Below are 21,840 nucleotides of genomic sequence, written 5' to 3'. Positions count from 1 at the left end.
TTTCCCTAAACAGAGAGTACACAGTGGCAGAATACCTGACCACTGTGACTGATCCAAAATTAAGGAAAGCTTTGAATATGTACAGACTCAGTGAGCATAGCCTTGCTACTGAGAGAGGCCGCCGTAGGCAGACCTGAATCTCAAGAGTAGACAATCTATGTGCACACTGCCCACAAAATTATTATTATCTATTATTACTCCTCTCCTCTCTACCCCCTCTACTCCTCCTCTCCTCTCCTCTACTCTCCACCCCCTCTACTCCTCTCCACCCCCTCTACTCCTCCTCCTCTCCTCTCCACCCCCTCTACTCCTCTCCACCCCCTCTACTCCTCCTCCTCTCCTCTCCACCCCCTCTACTCCTCTCCACCCCCTCTACTCCTCCTCCTCGCCTCTTCACCCCCTCTACTCCTCCTCCTCTCCTCTCCACCCCCTCTACTCCTCCTCCCTCCTCTCCTCTCCTCTCTACCCCCTCTACACGTCCCTCCCTCCTCTCCTCTCCTCTCCACCCCCTCTACTCCCCTCTCCTCTCCTCTCCTCTTCACCCCCTCTACTCCTCCTCTCTCCTCTCCTCTCCACCCCTCTACTCCTCCTCTCTCCTCTCCTCTCCACCCCCTCTACTCCTCTCCTCTCCTCTCCACCCCCCTCTACTCCCTCTCCTCTCCTCTCCACCCCCTCTACTCCTCCTCCCTCCTCTCCTCTCCTCTCTACCCCCTCTACACGTCCTCCCTCCTCTCCTCTCCTCTCCACCCCCTCTACTCCCCCCTCTCCTCTCCTCTCCTCTTCACCCCCTCTACTCCTCCTCTCTCCTCTCCTCTCCACCCCCTCTACTCCTCCTCTCTCCTCTCCTCTCCACCCCCTCTACTTCTCTCCTCTCCTCTCCTCTCCTCTCCTCTCCTCTCCTCTCCTCTCCTCTCCTCTCCTCTCCTCTCCTCTCCACCCCCTCTACTCCTCCTCCCCCTCTCTTCACCTCGTCCAGTTCTTTGCGAGTGTCCTCCTCCATGCGACGGATGTCCTCCATGGTTAGTTCGATCCACTTGTCGATCCAGCAGAACAGCTGACGGTGGAAGTTGGTGAACAGACGCTTCTCTTGCTGAGAGGGAACAATAGAATGAGAGAGAGAGAGAGAGATTCAATATTTAAATGATGTTCGATATTCTCATGAGATACTGCTTTAATACTATATAATCCTATAATACTATATAATCCTATAATACTATATAATCCTATAATACTATATAATCCTATAATACTATATAATCCTATAATAAAATAATAATATCATACTAAATAATACTATAATACAAATAGATTGAGTCCAGCAGAGATCAGAAGTCAAATTATCTGAGAATCACAGAAGGAAATTATTTCCCCCTGCAAACTAAATGCATGCTCTTCAATCGAACGCTGCTGGCACCCGCCCACCCGACTAGAATCACTACTCTCGACGGGTCTGCCCTAGAGTATGTGGACAACTACAAATATCTAGGTGTCTGGTTAGACTGTAAACTCTCCTTCCAGACTCACATTAAGAATCTCCAATCCAAAGTTAAATCTAGAATCGGTTTCCTATTTCGCAACAAAGCCTCCTTCACTCATGCTGCCAAACATGCCCTCGTAAAACTGACTATCCTACCGATCCTTGACTTCGGCGATGTCATTTACAAAATAGCCTCCAACACTCTACTCAGCAAATTGGATGTAGTCTATCACAGTGCCATCCGTTTTGTCTCCAAAGCCCCATATAATACCCACCACTGTGACCTGTACGCTCTTGTTGGCTGGTCCTCACTACATATTCGTCGCCAAACCCACAGGCTCCAGGCCATCTATAAATCACTGCTAGGCAAATCCCCACCTTATCTTAGCTCATTGGTCACCATAGCAGCACCCACCCGTAGTCTGCGCTCCAGCAGGTATATCTCTCTGGTCATTCCCAAAGCCAACACCTCCTTTGGCCGCCATTCCTTCCAGTTCTCTGCTGCCAATGACTGGAACGAATTGCAAAAATCTCTGAAGCTGGAGACTCTTATCTCCCTCACTAACTTTAAGCATCAGTTGTCAGAGCACCTTACCGATCACTGCACCTGTACACAGCCCATCTGAAATTAGCCCACCCAACTACCTCATCCCCATATTGTTATTTATTTTGCTCATTTGCACCCCAGTATCTCTATTTGCACATCATCTCTTGCACATCTATCATTCCAGTGTTAATACTAATTGTAATTATTTTGCACTATAGCCTATTTATTGCCTTACCTCCATAACTTGCTACATTTGCACACACTGTTTATATATGTATTTCTGTTGTATTTTTGACTTTGTTTTGTTTTACCCCATATGTAACTCTGTGTTGTTGTTTTTATCGCACTGCTTTGCTTTATCTTGGCCAGGTCGCAGTTGTAAATGAGAACTTGTTCTCAACTGGTTTCCCTGGTTAAATAAAGGTGAAATAAAATAAATAAATAAAACTCCCTAACAGGCCACTAGAGGTCAATAAAACACTGATATACAGATAATCTACTACACAGACATATACAGCTACTCTACTCTACTACCATAGACATATACAGCTACTCTACTCTACTACCATAGACATATACAGCTACTCTACTCTACTACCATAGACATATACAGCTACTCTACTCTACTACCATAGACATATACAGCTACTCTACTCTACTACCAAAGACATATACAGCTACTCTACTACCATAGACATATACAGCTACTCTACTCTACTACCATAGACATATACAGCTACTCTACTCTACTCTACTACCATAGACATATACAGCTACTCTACTCTACTCTACTACCATAGACATATACAGCTACTCTACTCTACTACCATAGACATATACAGCTACTCTACTCTACTACCATAGACATATACAGCTACTCTACTCTACTCTACTACCATAGACATATACAGCTACTCTACTCTACTACCATAGACATATACAGCTACTCTACTCTACTACCATAGACATATACAGCTACTCTACTACCATAGACATATACAGCTACTCTACTACCATAGACATATACAGCTACTCTACTCTACTACCATAGACATATACAGCTACTCTACTCTACTACCATAGACATATACAGCTACTCTACTACCATAGACATATACAGCTACTCTACTCTACTACCATAGACATATACAGCTACTCTACTCTACTACCATAGACATATACAGCTACTCTACTCTACTACCATAGACATATACAGCTACTCTACTCTCACTACCATAGACATATACAGCTACTCTACTCTACTACCATAGACATATACAGCTACTCTACTCTACTACCATAGACATATACAGCTACTCTACTCTACTACCATAGACATATACAGCTACTCTACTCTACTACCATAGACATATACAGCTACTCTACTCTACTACCATAGACATATACAGCTACTCTACTCTACTCTACTACCATAGACATATACAGCTACTCTACTCTACTACCATAGACATATACAGCTACTCTACTCTACTACCATAGACATATACAGCTACTCTACTCTACTACCATAGACATATACAGCTACTCTACTCTACTACCATAGACATATACAGCTACTCTACTCTACTCTACTACCATAGACATATACAGCTACTCTACTCTCACTACCATAGACATATACAGCTACTCTACTCTACTACCATAGACATATACAGCTACTCTACTCTACTACCATAGACATATACAGCTACTCTACTCTACTACCATAGACATATACAGCTACTCTACTCTACTACCATAGACATATACAGCTACTCTACTCTACTACCATAGACATATACAGCTACTCTACTCTACTACCATAGACATATACAGCTACTCTACTCTACTCTACTACCATAGACATATACAGCTACTCTACTCTACTACCATAGACATATACAGCTACTCTACTCTACTCTACTACCATAGACATATACAGCTACTCTACTCTACTACCATAGACATATACAGCTACTCTACTCTACTACCATAGACATATACAGCTACTCTACTCTACTCTACTACCATAGACATATACAGCTACTCTACTCTACTACCATAGACATATACAGCTACTCTACTCTACTCTACTACCATAGACATATACAGCTACTCTACTCTACTACCATAGACATATACAGCTACTCTACTCTACTACCATAGACATATACAGCTACTCTACTCTACTACCATAGACATATACAGCTACTCTACTCTACTACCATAGACATATACAGCTACTCTACTCTACTACCATAGACATATACAGCTACTCTACTCTACTACCATAGACATATACAGCTACTCTACTCTACTACCATAGACATATACAGCTACTCTACTCTACTCTACTACCATAGACATATACAGCTACTCTACTCTACTACCATAGACATATACAGCTACTCCACTCTACTACCATAGACATATACAGCTACTCTACTCTACTACCATATACATATACAGCTACTCTACTCTACTCTACTACCATAGACATATACAGCTACTCTACTCTACTACCATAGACATATACAGCTACTCTACTCTACTCTACTACCATAGACATATACAGCTACTCTACTCTACTACCATAGACATATACAGCTACTCTACTCTACTACCATAGACATATACAGCTACTCTACTCTACTACCATAGACATATACAGCTACTCTACTCTACTACCATAGACATATACAGCTACTCTACTCTACTACCATAGACATATACAGCTACTCTACTCTACTACCATAGACATATACAGCTACTCTACTCTACTACCATAGACATATACAGCTACTCTACTCTACTACCATAGACATATACAGCTACTCTACTCTACTCTACTACCATAGACATATACAGCTACTCTACTCTACTACCATAGACATATACAGCTACTCTACTCTACTACCATAGACACTGAGATTCAGACTGCCATGGCCTAATGACCTTTTTCCAGTCACAACCTTTAAACTTCTCTTCTCTCCTCTCCTCTCCTCTCCTCTCCTCTCCTCTCCTCTCCTCTCCTCTCCTCTCCTCTCCTCTCCTCTCCTCTCCTCTCCTCACCCCTTCTCTCCTCACCCCTTCTCTCCTTTCCTCTCCTCTCCTCACCCCTTCTCTCCTCACCCCTTCTCTCCTCACCCCTTCTCTCCTCTTCTCTCCTTTCCTCTCCTCACCCCTTCTCTCCTCACACCTTCTCTCCTCTCCCCTTCTCTCCTCTCCTCACCCCATCTCTCCTCTCCTCTCCCCTTCTCTCCACTCCTCACCCCTTCTCTCCTCTCCTCTCCTCACCCCTTCTCTCTTCTCCTCAACCTTTCTCTCCTCTCCTCACCCCTCCTCTCCTCACCCCACCCCTTCTCACCCCTTCTCACCCCACCCCACCCCTCCTCTACTCACCCCTTCTCTCTTCACCTCTCCTCACCCCACCTCACCTCACCCCACCCTTCCTCTCCCCACCCCCCTCACCCCAACTCACCTCTCCTCACCCCTCCTCACCCCTCCTAATTTATCCTCACCCCTCCTCACTCCTCCTCACCTCTCCTAATTTACCCTCACCCCTCCTAATTTACCCTCACCCCTCCTAATTTATCCACACCCCTCCTAATTTATCCTCACCCCTCCTCACTCCTCTTCCTCACCCCTCCACTCCCCTCCTCATTTATCCTCACCCCTCCTCACCCCTCCTAATTTATCCTCACCCCTCCTCACTCCTCTTCCTCACCCCTCCACTCCCCTCCTCACTCCTCCTCACCCCTCCTAATTTATCCTCACACCATCATCATCCCAGTCATCATCTGTACCTTCTGAATGAAGTTCTCCACTTTGTTCTGTAGGCCCCACCACTTGAACTTGACCGTCACCAGTTTGTAGGCACACATGTGTGGGCAGTCTGTCTTCTTAGGGAGCTCTTTCTGCACACACACACACAGAGACACACACACAGAGACACACACACACACTCACACAAACACACAGAGACACACACACACACACACAAACAGAGACACACACACACTCACACAAACACACAGAAATACACATCAATATACCACCTTCTGCAAAGACAAATATTATTATTATACACATGCACAGAAATACACACATGCGCTGCCCCCCCTCTCTCCACTGTACCTTCCAGTCAGGTCCCAGAGGGCCCCGGCCAGTCTTCCCTGACTTAAACTTAGAGGGGTCCTCCTCTGGCTTATAGTCCTGGAGAAAGGATACAGAGAGAGAGAGAGAGAGAGAGAGAGAGAGAGAGAGAGAGAGAGAGAGAGAGAGAGAGAGAGAGAGAGAGAGAGAGAGAGAGAGAGAGAGAGAGAGAGAGAGAGAGAGAGAGAGAGAGAGAGAGAGAGAGAGAGAGAGAGAGAGAGAGAGAGAGGGGAAGGGAATTTGTTGCTGGCATGTCATGCCTAAGTTTGCTAATCTTTCCAATGGAAAAATCATTAAAATAGTCATATCAGTGGGTTTTGTGATGAATTCATCTGATTCAATGAATGATGGAGCTGAGTTTGAATGATGGAGCTGAGTTTGCCTTCTTGCCCAAAATGTCATTTAGCTTTTTACTATCGTTCTTTATATAACTCATCTTTGTTTCATAGTGTAGTTTCTTCTTCTTTTAGTCACATGATTTCTAAATTTGCAGTACGTCTGACAATCAGCTCTGCAGCCAGACTTATTTGCCATACCTTTTGCCTCATCCCTCTCAACCATTTAATTTTTCAATTACTCATCAATCCAAAAGGTATTTAACCGTTTTTACTTAATTAATTTTCTTAATGGGTGCGTGCTTATTAGTAACTGGGATAAGCAATTTCATAAATGTGTCAAGTGCAGCGTCTGGTTGCTCCTCATTACACACCACAGATCAGCAAATATTCTTTACATCAACAACATAGGAATCACTACAAAACTTATTGTATGACCTCTTATGCACTATATTAGGCCCAGCCTTTGGAACTTTGGTTTTCCTAGATATGGCTACTATATTGTGATCACTATATCCAATGGATTTGGATACTGCTTTAAAGCAGATTTCTGCAGCATTAGTAAAGAAGTGATCAATTAATGTGGATGATGTCATTCCTGTGCTGTTTGTAAATACCCTGGTTGGTTGATTGATAAGGCAATAGTTACAGTTTGAAGCTTTCTCTTGAGTGGGCAGCTTGATGAAAGCCAGTCAATATTTAAATCACCCAGAAAATATACCTCTCTGTTGATATCACATACATTATCAAGCATTTCACACATGTTATCCAGATACTGACTGTTAGCACTTGGTGGTCTATAGCAGCTTCCCACCAGAATGGGCTTTAGGTGAGGCAGATGAACCTGTAGCCATATTACTTCAACAGTATTTAACATGAGATCCTCTCTAATCTTTACAGGAATCTGGTTCTGAATATAAACAGCAACACCTCCACCTTTGGCATTTCTGTATTATCTGTAGATCTTATAACCTTGTATTGCTTCCACTGTATCATCAAAGGTATTATCTAAGTGAGTTTCAGAGATTGTCAGAATATGAATGTCATCTGTTACTAGCAAATTATTGATTTCATGAACCTTGTTTCTTAAGCTACATTTGTTAATATGGGCTATCTTTAACACTTTTCTGAGATGCTTGATTGTTTTTCTTGCTTTACTGGGAAGCTTAGCAGAGGTAGACATGCTAAAGTTATTTATTTTAGTGCAGGGAGCTGCAGACAGCGGACTTCCTGCTAGGGCACACCACCTCAGTGATAACAGTATAACTCTGGTTCATAAGCATATGATTACTGCTGTAGGATCAGCAGAGGCATTCAGGGCAGTTAGAGGGACATAAATTAGATTACTTACATTGTGTCTTCCAACGCTCCTGGGATAATGTACATTTTCTGAAGCATTATGACAACTCAGCGAAAAGTTAAAGTTCTAAGCTTTTTTTTGAGTGTTACAATGTGTTTGGGTATATACTGTAGTGATCCTCTCTATATGAGACATGTTACAATTCCTATCAAATGGGTTTTCCCTATTGATGGGTGTTTACATTTCACGGCAGCGACCCGGGTTCGCTTCCCAGCCCCGCTGTTTGCTACAATATATACTTTATATATATATATATATATATATATATATTTGTCAATGCAGCATACAATCAATCATTTCAAATTCAGTGCTTATCATGTAGTGAACCAAGGAACGAGGAACTGTCAAGCTAAATCCATATAGAACCAAGGGGGCGTGTCAGAATGTTTACCTTGGTATCCACCTGTCTGCGGTCTGCGATGTCGATGTAAACAACATCCACCTTCTTCCAGGTGTCTGCATCCAGACCATGCACCTAGACAGGTATTAACATAGTACAGTTATACACACACACGCACACACACAAAGGTTACAATTATACTCACACACACAAAGGTTACAATTATACTCACACAAGAACCACACACACACAAAGGTTACAATTATACTCACACAAGAACCACACACACACAAAGGTTACAATTATACTCACACAAGAACCACACACACACAAAGGTTACAATTATACTCACACAAGAACCACACACACACACAAAGGTTACAATTATACTCACACAAGAACCACACACACACAAAGGTTACAATTATACTCACACAAGAACCACACACACAAAGGTTACAATTATACTCACACAATAACCACACACACACAAAGGTTACAATTATACTCACACAATAACCACACACACACAAAGGTTACAATTATACTCACACAAGAACCACACACACACAAAGGTTACAATTATACTCACACAAGAACCACACACACACAAAGGTTACAATTATACTCACACAAGAACCACACACACACAAAGGTTACAATTATACTCACACAAGAACCACACACACACAAAGGTTACAATTATACTCACACAAGAACCACACACACACAAATGTTACAATTATACTCACACAAGAACCACACACACACAAAGGTTACAATTATACTCACACAAGAACCACACACACACAAAGGTTACAATTATACTCACACAAGAACCACACATACACTCACGTTGTCCTGCTGTCCTAGGTCAGGTTTGTGCCACGTCTCAATCTTGATCAGGAAGTTATCTTTCATGTACTCATTCTACAGGAGAGAGAGCAATAGCCATAATGGATTAATCATGAATAATGATGAGTGAGAATGTTACAGACGCACAAATATCCCTGAAACATGCAAAGTATTTCAATAACAGGGGAGGTTAGCATTTTTGGGGTATGATATTTGTGTGTTTGTAACTTTCTCACTCATCATTATTCACGATTCATTCAGGATTATCCATAATCATAGTAGCATTCAAATTAATATAGTGTTTAGAAAAATATTATACTCTAATTTACAATAAAAGTGACTTCAAAATTACACAATACATTATTTACCATTAATTTCTATTGAGCACAAAATAATCTGAAAACACAACCGAAACAAACAGCAAATGCCTATATGGGACCAAATACTAAACTTTTGACTACTTTAATACACATAAGTGAATTTGTCCCAATACTTTTGGTCCCCTAAAATGAGGGGGCATATGTACAAAAGGTGCTGTAATTTCAAATCGGTGAAAATGGATGAAAATCCCCTCAAATTACAGCTGGCAGTCCGCACTTTAACCTCATTGTAATTGTATCATTTCAAATTCAAATCCAAAGTGCTGGAGTACAGAGACAAAACAACAACAAAAATGGTCACTTTCCCAAAACTTTTGGAGCTCATATATATACCTGTACAGTGCATTGGGAAAGTATTCAGACCCCTTGACTTTTTCTACATTTCAGCCTTATTCTAAAATGGATTAAATAGTTTTTTTCCTCATCAATCTACACACAATACCCCATAATGACACGCATCCTGTTTCCATTGATCATCCTTGAGATGTTTCTACAACTTGATTGGAGTCCACCTGTGGTAAATTCAATTGATTGGACATGGTTTCGAAAAGGCACACACCTGTCTATATAAGGTCCCACAGTTGACAGTGCATGTCAGAGAAAAAACAAAACTTCTGGAGCTCATATATCTACAGTCGTATGAAACACGTCGCTCAGTCTGAAAACGTTTGGGGAGCTTTTTTGGAGCTCATATGTCATATGTGATATTGTATCAGTCGTATGAAAACGTTTGGGCACCCCTGACAATCTCCATGATTTCCATTTATAAATAATTGGGTGTTTGGATCAGCAATTTCATTTTGATCTATCAAATAACTGATGGACACAGTAATATTTCAGTAGTGAAATTAGGTTTATTGGATTAACAGAAAATGTGCAATATGCATCAAAACGAAATTTGACAGGTGCATAAATTTGGGCACCCCAACAGAAAAATCACATCAATATTTAGTAGAGCCTCCTTTTGCTAAAATAACAGCCTCTAGACGCTTCCTATAGCCTCTAATGAGTGTCTGGATTCTGGATGAAGGTATTTTGGACCATTCCTCCTCACAAAACATCTCCACTTCAGTTAGGTTTGATGGTTGCCGAGCATGGACAGCCCACTTCAAATCATCCCACAGATTCTCAATGATATTCAGGTCTGGGGACTGGGATGGCCATTCCAGAACATTGTACTTGTTCCTCTGCATAAATACCCGGGTAGATTTTGAGCAGTGTTTTGGGTCATTGTCTTGTTGAAATATCCAGCCCCGGCGTAACTTCAACTTTGTGACTGATTCTTCAACATTATTCCCAAGAATCTGCTGATATTGAGTGGAATCCATGCGACCCTGAACTTTAACAGGATTCCCAGTACCGGCACTGGCCACACACCCCCACAGCATGATGGAACCCCCACCAAATGTTACTGTGGGTAGCAAGTGTTTTTCTTGGAACGCTGTGTTCTTTTGCCACCATGCGTAACGCCCCTTGTTATGACCAAATAACTCAATATTTGTTTCATCAGTCCACAGCACCTTATTCCAAAATGAAGCTGGCTTGTCCAAATGTGCGTTTGCATACCTCAAGCGACTCTGTTTGTGGCGTGTGGCAGAAAAGGCTTCTTCCGCATCACTCTCCCGTACAGTTTCTCCATGTGCTGAATTGTTGAACGATGCACAGTGACACCATCTGCAGCAAGATGATGTTGTAGGTCTTTGGAGGTGGTCTGTGGGCTGTTTTTGACATTTCTCACCATCCTTCGCCTTTGCCTCTCCAATATTTTACTTGGCCACTTCTGGCCTTAACAAGAACTGTGCCTGTGGTCTTCCATTTCCTCACTATGTTCCTCACAGTGGACACTGACAGCTTACATCTCTGCAATAGCTTTTTGTAGCCTTCCCCTAAACCATAATGTTGAACAATCTTTGTTTTCAGGTCATTTGAGAGTTGTTTTGAGGCACCCATGTTGCCACTCTTCAGAGGAGGGTCAAAGAGAACAACAACTTGCAATTGCCCCCCTTAAATACCTTTTCTCATGATTGGATGCACTTGTCTATGAAGTTCAAGGCTTAATGAGCTCACCAAACCAATTGTGTATTCCAATTAATCAGTGCTAAGTAGTTACAGGTATTCAAATCAACAGAATGACAAGGGTGCCCAAATTTTTGCATAGCCTATTTTTCACATCTGATTTAATTTCATACAACTTAATATTGCTACACAAAAAATCTTTGTCTGGACAATACCCCCGTACTCAGCTTTTATTAGAAAATGAATGGCATGCCACTGTGATCATTTTCTGTGACGACAGAGTCAATTATTATGCAGCCTCAGACGTTTTCATACGACTGTACAGTGCATATATATACCTGTACAGTGCATTGGGAAAGTATTCAGACCCCTTGACTTTTTCTACATTTCAGCCATTTTCTAAAATTGATTAAATCGTTTTTTCCCTTATCAATCTACACACAATACCCCATAATGACACGCATCCTGTTTCCATTGATCATCCTTGAGATGTTTCTACAACTTGATTGGAGTCCACCTGTGGTAAATTCAGTTGATTGGACATGATTTGGAAAGACACACACCTGTCTATATAAGGTTCCACAGTTGACGGTGCATGTCAGAGAAAAAACCAAGCCATGAGGTCGAAGGAATTGTCCGTAGAGCTCCGAGACAGGATTGTGTCAAGGCACAGATCTGGGGAAAGATACCAACAAATTTCTGCAGAATTGAAGTTCCCCAAGAACACAGTGGCCTCCATCATTCTTAAATGGAAGATGTTTGGAACCCCAAGACTTTTCATAGAGCAGGCCGCCCGGCCAAACTGAGCAATCAGGGGAGAAGGGCCTTGGTCAGGGAGGTGACCAAGAACCCGATGGTCACTCTGACAGACCACCAGAGTTTCTCTGTGGAGATGGGAGAACCTTCCAGAAGGACAAACATCTCTGCAACACTCCACCAATCAGGCCTTTATGGTAGAGTGGCCAGATGGAAGCCACTCCTCAGTAAAAGGCATATGACAGCCCGCTTGGAGTTTGCCAAAAGGCACCTTAAGGACTCTCAGACCATGAGAAACAAGGTTCTCTGGTCTGATGAAACCAAGATTGAACTCTTTGGCCTGAATGCCAAGCGTCACGTCTGGAGGAAACCTGGCACCATCCCTACGGTGAAGCATGGTGGTGGCAGCATCATGATGTGGGGATGTTTTTCAGCGGCAGGGACTGGGAAACTAGTCAGGATCGAGGGAAAGATGAACGGAGCAAAGTACAGTGAGATCCTTGATGAAAAACTGCTCCAGAGCGCTCAGGATCCAAGACTGGGGCGAAGGTTCACCTTCCAACAGGACAACGACCCTAAGCACACAGCCAAGACAACGCAGGAGTGGCTTTGGGACAAGTCTCTGAATGTCCTTGAGTGGCCCAGCCAGAGCCCGGACTTGAACCCGATCAAACATCTCTGGAGAGACCTGAAAATAGCTGTGCAGCAACGCGTCCCATCCAACCTGACAGAGCTTGAGAGGATCTGCAGAGAAGAATGGGAGAAACCCCCCAAATACAGGTGTGCCAAGCTTGTAGCGTCATACCCAAGAAGACTAGAGGCTGTAATCACTGCCAAAGGTGCTTCAACAAAGTACTGAGTAAAGGGTCTGAATACTTTTGTAAATGTGATATTTCAGGTATGAATTTTTAATACATTTGCAAAAAATTTAAAAAACCTGTTTTTGCTTTGTCATTACATTTACATTTACATTTACGTCGTTTAGCAGACGCTCTTATCCAGAGCGACTTACAAATTGGTGCATTCACCCTATATTTATTTATTATTTTTTTTAGGGGGGTGAAGGATTACTTTATCCTATCCCAGGTATTCCTTAAAGAGGTGGGGTTTCAAATGTCTCCGGAAGGTGGTGAGTGACTCTGCTGTCCTGGCGTCGTGAGGGAGCTTGTTCCACCATTGGGGTGCCAGAGCAGCGAACAGTTTTGACTGGACTGAGCGGGAACTATGCTTCCGCAGAGGAAGGGGAGCCAGCAGGCCAGAGGTGGATGAACGCAATGCCCTCGTTTGGGTGTAGGGACTGATCAGAGAATTTATTTCCTTCTTAATGCGTTTGAACCAATCACTTGTGTTGTGACAAGGTAGGGGGGGGTATACAGAAGATAGCCCTATTTGGTAAAAGACCAAGTCCATATTATGGCAAGAACAGCTCAAATAAGCAAAGAGAAACGACAGTCCATCATTACTTTAAGACATGAAGGTCAGTCAATACGGAACATTTCAAGAACTTTTAAAGTTTCTTCAGGTGCAGTCACAAAAACCATCAAGCGCTATGATGAAACTGGCTCTCATGAGGACCGCCACAGGAAAGGAAGACAGAGAGTTACCTCTGCTGCAGAGGATAAGTTCATTAGAGTTACCAGCCTCAGAAATTGCAGCCCAAATAAATGTTAGAGTTCATTTAACAGACACATCTCAACATCAACTGTTCAGAGGAGACTGCGTGAATCCACCATAATTTGCAAATAAATTCATGAAAAATCCTACAATGTGATTTTCTGCATTTTTTTTTCTCAATTTGTCTGTCATAGTTGACGTGTACCTATGATGAAAATTACAGGCCTCTCTCATCTTTTTAAGTGGGAGAACTTGCACAATTGGTGGCTGACTAAATACTTTTTTTCCCCACTGTAGCAGCAAAGGGGGGACCAACTCCATATTAATGGCCATGATTTTTGGAATGAGATGTTCGACGAGCTGGTGTCCACATATTTTTGGTCATGTAGTGTCTGTTATATAAACAAGCTCACGTTTCATCTTTCTGCTGCAGTCTGATATGATGCTGATGTCTGTATGTCAGTCTGTCTGTCTGTCTGATATGATGCTGCTTTACTGTCTGTCTGTCTGTCTGTCTGATATGATGCTGCTTTACTGTCAGTCTGTCTGTCTGTCTGTCTGTGTCTGTGTCTGTGTCTGTGTGTGTGTGTGTGTGTGTGTGTGTGTGTGTGTGTGTGTGTGTGTACTTACAGTGATTACTGCCGGGCCAAAGGGAAGGGCCGAAGCAGGAGAGATGGAAAAAAAGAGAGAGTGAGAGAGGGAGAGAGAGAGAGAGAGAGAGAGAGAGAGAGAGAGAGAGAGAGAGAGAGAGAGAGAGAGAGAGAGAGAGAGAGAGAGAGAGAGAGAGACACAGAAAGAGAGAGACACAGAAAGAGAGAGAGAGAGAGAGAGAGAGAGAGAGAGAGAGAGAGAGAGAGAGAGAGAGAGAGAGAGAGAGAGAGAGAGAGAGAGAGCGAGAGAGAGAGAGAGACAGACAGAGAGAGAGAGAGAGAGAGAGTGTTTAACAAACACCATTGTAAAAACAACCCATATTTATTTTCCCATTTGTACTTTAACTATTTGCACATTGTTACAACACTGTATATAGACATAATATGACATTTGAAATGTCTTTATTCTTTTGGAACTTCTGAGTGTAATGTTTACTGTTAATTTTTTATTGTTTATTTCAACATTTGTTACAGTTAATATGTATACTATCTACTTCACTTGCTTTGGCAATGTTAACACACGTTTCCCAATAAAGTCCTTAAAATGAATTGAAATGAATTGAGGGAGAGGCAGACAGAGAGCAAGAGAGAGCAAGAGAGAGAGAGAGAGAGAGAGAAAAGAGAGAAAGAGAGAGAGAGAGAGAGAGAGAGAGAGAGAGAGAGAGAGAGAGAGAGAGAGAAAAGAGAGAGAGAGAGAGAGAGAGAGAGAGAGAGAGAGAGAGAGAGAGAGAGAGAGAGAGAGAGCACTGTACTTTACTCTGGGTGAATGAACCATATGCCAATAAAGCCCTTAAAATGAATTGAAATGAATTGAGGGAGAGGCAGACAGAGAGCTTATTTATTATTATTATTATTATTATTATTATCAATTATATTATTTATAGAATTTAGGTCATATTTATGCTGTAATTAAATATTTAGGTAATATTTATGTTAGATCTAGTACTGTAATGAAATATTTAGGTCATATTTATGTTAGATCTAGTACTGTAATCAACTCATTTCAAAACCTCCATCATTACATGATATGCGTTGTGTTCATGATATGCCTGCCATATGTGTCTGCCTGCCATATGTGTCTGCCTGCCATATGTGTCTGCCTGCCATATGTGTCTGCCTGCCATATGTGTCTGCCTGCCAACCTGCCATATGTGTCTGCCTGCCATATGTGTCTGCCTGCCATATGTGTCTGCCTGCCAACCTGCCATATGTGTCTGCCTGTCAACCTGCCATATGTGTCAACCTGCCATGTGTCTGCCTGTCAACCTGCCATATGTGTCAACCTGCCATATGTGTCTGCCTGTCAACCTGCCATATGTGTCTGCCTGCCATATGTGTCTGCCTGTCAACCTGCCATATGTGTCTGCCTGCCATATGTGTCTGCCTGCCAACCTGCCATATGTGTCTGCCTGCCATATGTGTCTGCCTGCCAACCTGCCATATGTGTCTGCCTGCCATACAGTGGGGAAAAAAGTATTTAGTCAGCCACCAATTGTGCAAGTTCTCCCACTTAAAAAGATGAGAGAGGCCTGTAATTTTCATCATAGGTACACGTCAACTATGACAGACAAAATGAGAATTTTTTTCCCAGAAAATCACATTGTAGGATTTTTTATGAATTTATTTGCAAATTATGGTGGAAAATAAGTATTTGGTCACCTACAAACAAGCAAGATTTCTGGCTCTCACAGACCTGTAACTTCTTCTTTAAGAGGCTCCTCTGTCCTCCACTCGTTACCTGTATTAATGGCACCTGTTTGAACTTGTTATCAGTATAAAAGACACCTGTCCACAACCTCAAACAGTCACACTCCAAACTCCACTATGGCCAAGACCAAAGAGCTGTCAAAGGACACCAGAAACAAAATTGTAGACCTGCACCAGGCTGGGAAGACTGAATCTGCAATAGGTAAGCAGCTTGGTTTGAAGAAATCAACTGTGGGAGCAATTATTAGGAAATGGAAGACATACAAGACCACTGATAATCTCCCTCGATCTGGGGCTCCACGCAAGATCTCACCCCGTGGGGTCAAAATGATCACAAGAACGGTGAGCAAAAATCCCAGAACCACACAGGGGGACCTAGTGAATGACCTGCAGAGAGCTGGGACCAAAGTAACAAAGCCTACCATCAGTAACACACTACGCCGCCAGGGACTCAAATCCTGCAGTGCCAGACGTGTCCCCCTGCTTAAGCCAGTACATGTCCAGGCCCGTCTGAAGTTTGCTAGAGTGTATTTGGATGATCTAGAAGAGGATTGGGAGAATGTCATATGGTCAGATGAAACCAAAATATAACTTTTTGGTAAAAACTCAACTCGTCGTGTTTGGAGGACAAAGAATGCTGAGTTGCATCCAAAGAACACCATACCTACTGTGAAGCATGGGGGTGGAAACATCATGCTTTGGGGCTGTTTTTCTGCAAAGGGACCAGGACGACTGATCCGTGTAAAGGAAAGAATGAATGGGGCCATGTATCGTGAGATTTTGAGTGAAAACCTCCTTCCATCAGCAAGGGCATTGAAGATGAAACGTGGCTGGGTCTTTCAGCATGACAATGATCCCAAACACACCGCCCGGGCAACGAAGGAGTGGCTTCGTAAGAAGCATTTCAAGGTCCTGGAGTGGCCTAGCCAGTCTCCATATCTCAACCCCATAGAAAATCTTTGGAGGGAGTTGAAAGTCCGTGTTGCCCAGCGACAGCCCCAAAACATCACTGCTCTATTGGAGATCTGCATGGAGGAATGGGCCAAAATACCAGCAACAGTGTGTGAAAACCTTGTGAAGACTTACAGAAAACGTTTGACCTGTGTCATTGCCAACAAAGGGTATATAACAAAGTATTGAGAAACTTTTGTTATTGACCAAATACTTATTTTCCACCATAATTTGCAAATAAATTCATAAAAAATCTACAATGTGATTTTCTGGATTTTTTTCCCTCATTTTGTCTGTCATAGTTGACGTGTACCTATGATGAAAATTACAGGCCTCTCTCATCTTTTTAAGTGGGAGAACTTGCACAATTGGTGGCTGACTAAATACTTTTTTCCCCCACTGTATGTGTCTGCCTGTCAACCTGCCATATGTGTCTGCCTGCCAACCTGCCATATGTGTCTGCCTGCCAACCTGCCATATGTGTCTGCCTGTCAACCTGCCATATGTGTCTGCCTGCCATATGTGTCTGCCTGCCAACCTGCCATATGTGTCTGCCTGCCATATGTGTCTGCCTGCCAACCTGCCATGTGTCTGCCTGTCAACCTGCCATATGTGTCTGCCTGCCATATGTGTCTGCCTGCCAACCTGCCATGTGTCTGCCTGTCAACCTGCCATATGTGTCTGCCTGCCATATGTGTCTGCCTGCCATATGTGTCTGCCTGTCAACCTGCCATATGTGTCTGCCTGCCAACCTGCCATATGTGTCTGCCTGCCAACCTGCCATATGTGTCTGCCTGCCATATGTGTCTGCCTGCCAACCTGCCATGTGTCTGCCTGTCAACCTGCCATATGTGTCTGCCTGCCATATGTGTCTGCCTGCCATATGTGTCTGCCTGTCAACCTGCCATATGTGTCTGCCTGTCAACCTGCCATATGTGTCTGCCTGCCATATGTGTCTGCCTGTCAACCTGCCATATGTGTCTGCCTGCCATATGTGTCTGCCTGCCATATGTGTCTGCCTGTCAACCTGCCATATGTGTCTGCCTGTCAACCTGCCATATGTGTCTGCCTGCCATATGTGTCTGCCTGCCATATGTGTCTGCCTGTCAACCTGCCATATGTGTCTGCCTGCCATATGTGTCTGCCTGTCAACCTGCCATATGTGTCTGCCTGCCATATGTGTCTGCCTGTCAACCTGCCATATGTGTCTGCCTGCCATATGTGTCTGCCTGCCAACCTGCCATGTGTCTGCCTGTCAACCTGCCATATGTGTCTGCCTGCCATATGTGTCTGCCTGCCATATGTGTCTGCCTGTCAACCTGCCATATGTGTCTGCCTGCCAACCTGCCATATGTGTCTGCCTGCCAACCTGCCATATGTGTCTGCCTGCCATATGTGTCAACCTGCCATATGTGTCTGCCTGCCATATGTGTCTGCCTGTCAACCTGCCATATGTGTCTGCCTGCCAACCTGCCATATGTGTCTGCCTGCCAACCTGCCATATGTGTCTGCCTGCCATATGTGTCAACCTGCCATATGTGTCTGCCTGTCAACCTGCCATATGTGTCTGCCTGTCAACCTGCCATATGTGTCTGCCTGCCATATGTGTCTGCCTGCCATATGTGTCTGCCTGTCAACCTGCCATATGTGTCTGCCTGCCATCCTGCCATGTGTCTGCCTGTCAACCTGCCATATGTGTCTGCCTGCCATATGTGTCTGCCTGTCAACCTGCCATATGTGTCTGCCTGCCATATGTGTCTGCCTGTCAACCTGCCATATGTGTCTGCCTGTCAACCTGCCATATGTGTCTGCCTGCCATATGTGTCTGCCTGCCAACCTGCCATATGTGTCTGCCTGTCAACCTGCCATATGTGTCTGCCTGCCATATGTGTCTGCCTGCCATATGTGTCTGCCTGCCATATGTGTCTGCCTGCCATATGTGTCTGCCTGTCAACCTGCCATATGTGTCTGCCTGCCAACCTGCCATATGTGTCTGCCTGCCAACCTGCCAGTCTGTGGGATACCTGTGCGACAGTAGGGATATGCGTTCCAGGCTTTCTCGTGGATGTTGAGGGCCGATGCTGGAGCTAGCATTCTGACGAACGGTGGAACTTTACTGGAGGAGGGAGAAAAAAGGAAGATCTATTGGGTGAAATATCACAGTGTGTCAAATCAAATCAAATCACATTTTATTTGTCACATACACGTGTTTAGCAGATGTTATAGCGGGTGTAGCGAAATGCTTGTGCTTCTAGATCCGACAGTGCAGTAATATCTAACAAGTCATGTCTAACAATTTCATCACATATACCCAATACACACAAAACTAGTAAGGAATGGAATTTAAGAAAATATACATATACAGTGGGGAGAACAAGTATTTGATACACTGCCGATTTTGCAGGTTTTCCTACTTACAAAGCATGTAGAGGTCTGTCATTTTTATCATAGGTACACTTCAACTGTGAGAGACGGAATCTAAAACAAAAATCCAGATTTTTAAGTAATTAATTTGCAAAACCTGCTAAATCGGCAGTGTATCAAATACTTGTTCTCCCCACTGTATGGACAAGCAATGACAGAGCGGCATGGACTAAGATACAGTAGAATATTATAGAGTAGAATGCAGTATATACATATGAGATGAGTAGTGCAAGATATGTAAACATTATTAAAGTGACTAGTGTTCCATTTCTTAAAGTGGCCAGTGATTTCAATAGGCAGCAGCAGCCTCTAATGTGCTAGTGATGGCTATATAACAGTCTGATGGCCTTGAGATAGAAGCTGTTTTTCATTCTCTAGGTCCCAGCTTTGATGCACCTGTACTGACCTCGCCTTCTGGATGATAGCGGGGTGAACAGGCAGTGGCTTGGGTGGTTGAAGTCCTTGATGATCTTTTTGGCCTTCCTTTGACATCGGGTGCTGTAGGTGTCCTGGAGGGCGGGTAGTTTGCCCCCGGTAATGCGTTCGGCAGACCGCACCACCCTCTGGAGAGCCCTTTGGTTGCGGGCGGTGCAGTTGCCGTACCAGGCGGTGATACAGCCCGACAGGATGCTCTCAATTGTGCATCTGTAAAAGTCTGTGAGGGTTTTAGGTGCCAAGCCAAATTTCTTCAGCCTCCTGAGGTTGAAGAGATGCTGTTGCACCTTCTTCACCACACTGTCTGCGTGGGTGGACCATTTCAGTTTGTCGGTGATGTGTACGCCAAGGAACTTGAAGCTTTCCACCTTCTCCACTGCGGTACCGTCGATGTGGATAGGGGGGTGCACCCTCTGCTGTTTCCTGAAGTCCACGATCATCTCCTTTGTTTTGTTGACGTTGAGTGAGAGGTTATTTTCCTGGCACCACACTCCCAGAGCCCTCACCTCCTCCCTATAGGCGGTCTCGTCATTGTTGGTAATCAAGCCTACTACTGTTGTATCATCTGCAAACTTGATGATTGAGTTGGAGGCGTGCTTGGCCACGCAGTCATGGGTGAACAGGGAGTACAGGAGGGGGCTGAGAATGCACCCTTGTGGGGCCCCAGTGTTTAGGATCAGAGGAGCGGAGATGTTGTTTCCTACCTTCACCACCCGGGGGCAGCCCGTCAGGAAGTCCAGGACCCAGTTGCAGAGGGCGGGGTTCAGACCTAGGGCCTCAAGCTTAATGATGAGCTTGGAGGGTACTATGGTGTTGAATGCTGAGCTATAGTCAATGAACAGCATTCTTACATAGATATTCCTCTTGTCCAGATGGGATAGGGCAGTGTGCAGTGTGATGGTGATTGCATCGTCTGTGGATCTATTGGGGCGGTATGCAAATTGAAGTGGGTCTAGGGTGGCAGGTAAGGTAGAGGTGATATGATCCTTGACTAGTCTCTCAAAGCACTTCATGATGACAGAGGTGAGTGCTACAGGGCGATAGTCATTTAGTTCAGCTACCTTTGCTTTCTTGGGTACAGGTATCAATGGTGGCCATCTTGAAGCATGTGGGAACAGCAGACTGGGAAAGGGAGAGATTGAATATGTCCGTAAACACACCAGCCAGCTGGTCTGCGCATGCTCTCAGGATGCGGCTAGGGATGCCGTCTGGGCCGGCAGCCTTGCGGGGGTTAACATGCTTAAATGTCTTAATCACGTCGGCCACGGAGAAGGAGAGTGCACAGTCCTTGGTAGTGGGCCTCGTCAGTGGCACTGTGTTATCCTCAAAGTGGGCAAAGAAGGTGTTTAGTTTGTCTGGAAGCGAGACATCGGTGTCGGCGACGTGGTTGGTTTTCCTTTTGTAGTCCGTGATTGTCTGTAGACCCTGCCACATACGTCTCGTGTCTGAGCCGTTGAATTGCGACTCCACTTTGTCTCTATACTGATGTTTTGCCAGTTTAATTGCCTTGCGGAGTGAGTAGCTACACTGTTTGTATTCAACCATATTCCCAGTCACCTTGCCATGGTTGAATGCGGTGGTTCGCGCTTTCAGATTGGCGCGAATGCTGCCATCTATCCACGGTTTCTGGTTAGGGTAGGTTTTAATAGTCACAGTGGGCACAACATCACCTATACACTTCCTGATAAACTCAGTCACCATTTCAGTGTATTCGTCTAAATTATTTTCGGAAGCTACCCGGAACATATCCCAGTCCGCGTGATCAAAACAATCTTGAAGCGTGGATTCCGATTGGTCAGACCAGCGTTGAATAGTCCTTAGCACTGGTATTTCCTGTT

At 44.0% G+C, this 21,840-nt stretch overlaps 1 protein-coding gene across 1 annotated transcript in view; it reads right to left on the bottom strand.

Moving 5' to 3' along the window:
* Positions 1–21,840, bottom strand: part of LOC121579113 (phosphatidylinositol transfer protein alpha isoform) — a 57,303-nt gene that overhangs the window by 17,722 nt on the left and 17,741 nt on the right. The window contains exons 4-10 of the mRNA XM_041893416.1: positions 19,168–19,259; positions 14,466–14,473; positions 9,070–9,144; positions 8,266–8,349; positions 6,162–6,239; positions 5,831–5,941; positions 968–1,090 (exon numbers count right to left, since the gene is read on the bottom strand). Coding sequence (XP_041749350.1) covers positions 968–1,090; positions 5,831–5,941; positions 6,162–6,239; positions 8,266–8,349; positions 9,070–9,144; positions 14,466–14,473; positions 19,168–19,259 — 571 coding nt within the window. The remainder of the gene's footprint in view (positions 1–967; positions 1,091–5,830; positions 5,942–6,161; positions 6,240–8,265; positions 8,350–9,069; positions 9,145–14,465; positions 14,474–19,167; positions 19,260–21,840) is intronic.

The sequence above is a fragment of the Coregonus clupeaformis genome, chromosome 34, assembly GCF_020615455.1.
Source record: "Coregonus clupeaformis isolate EN_2021a chromosome 34, ASM2061545v1, whole genome shotgun sequence".
In the NCBI taxonomy this organism is placed as follows: Eukaryota; Metazoa; Chordata; class Actinopteri; order Salmoniformes; family Salmonidae; genus Coregonus; species Coregonus clupeaformis.
This window is presented reverse-complemented; position numbering and strand designations above follow the sequence as displayed.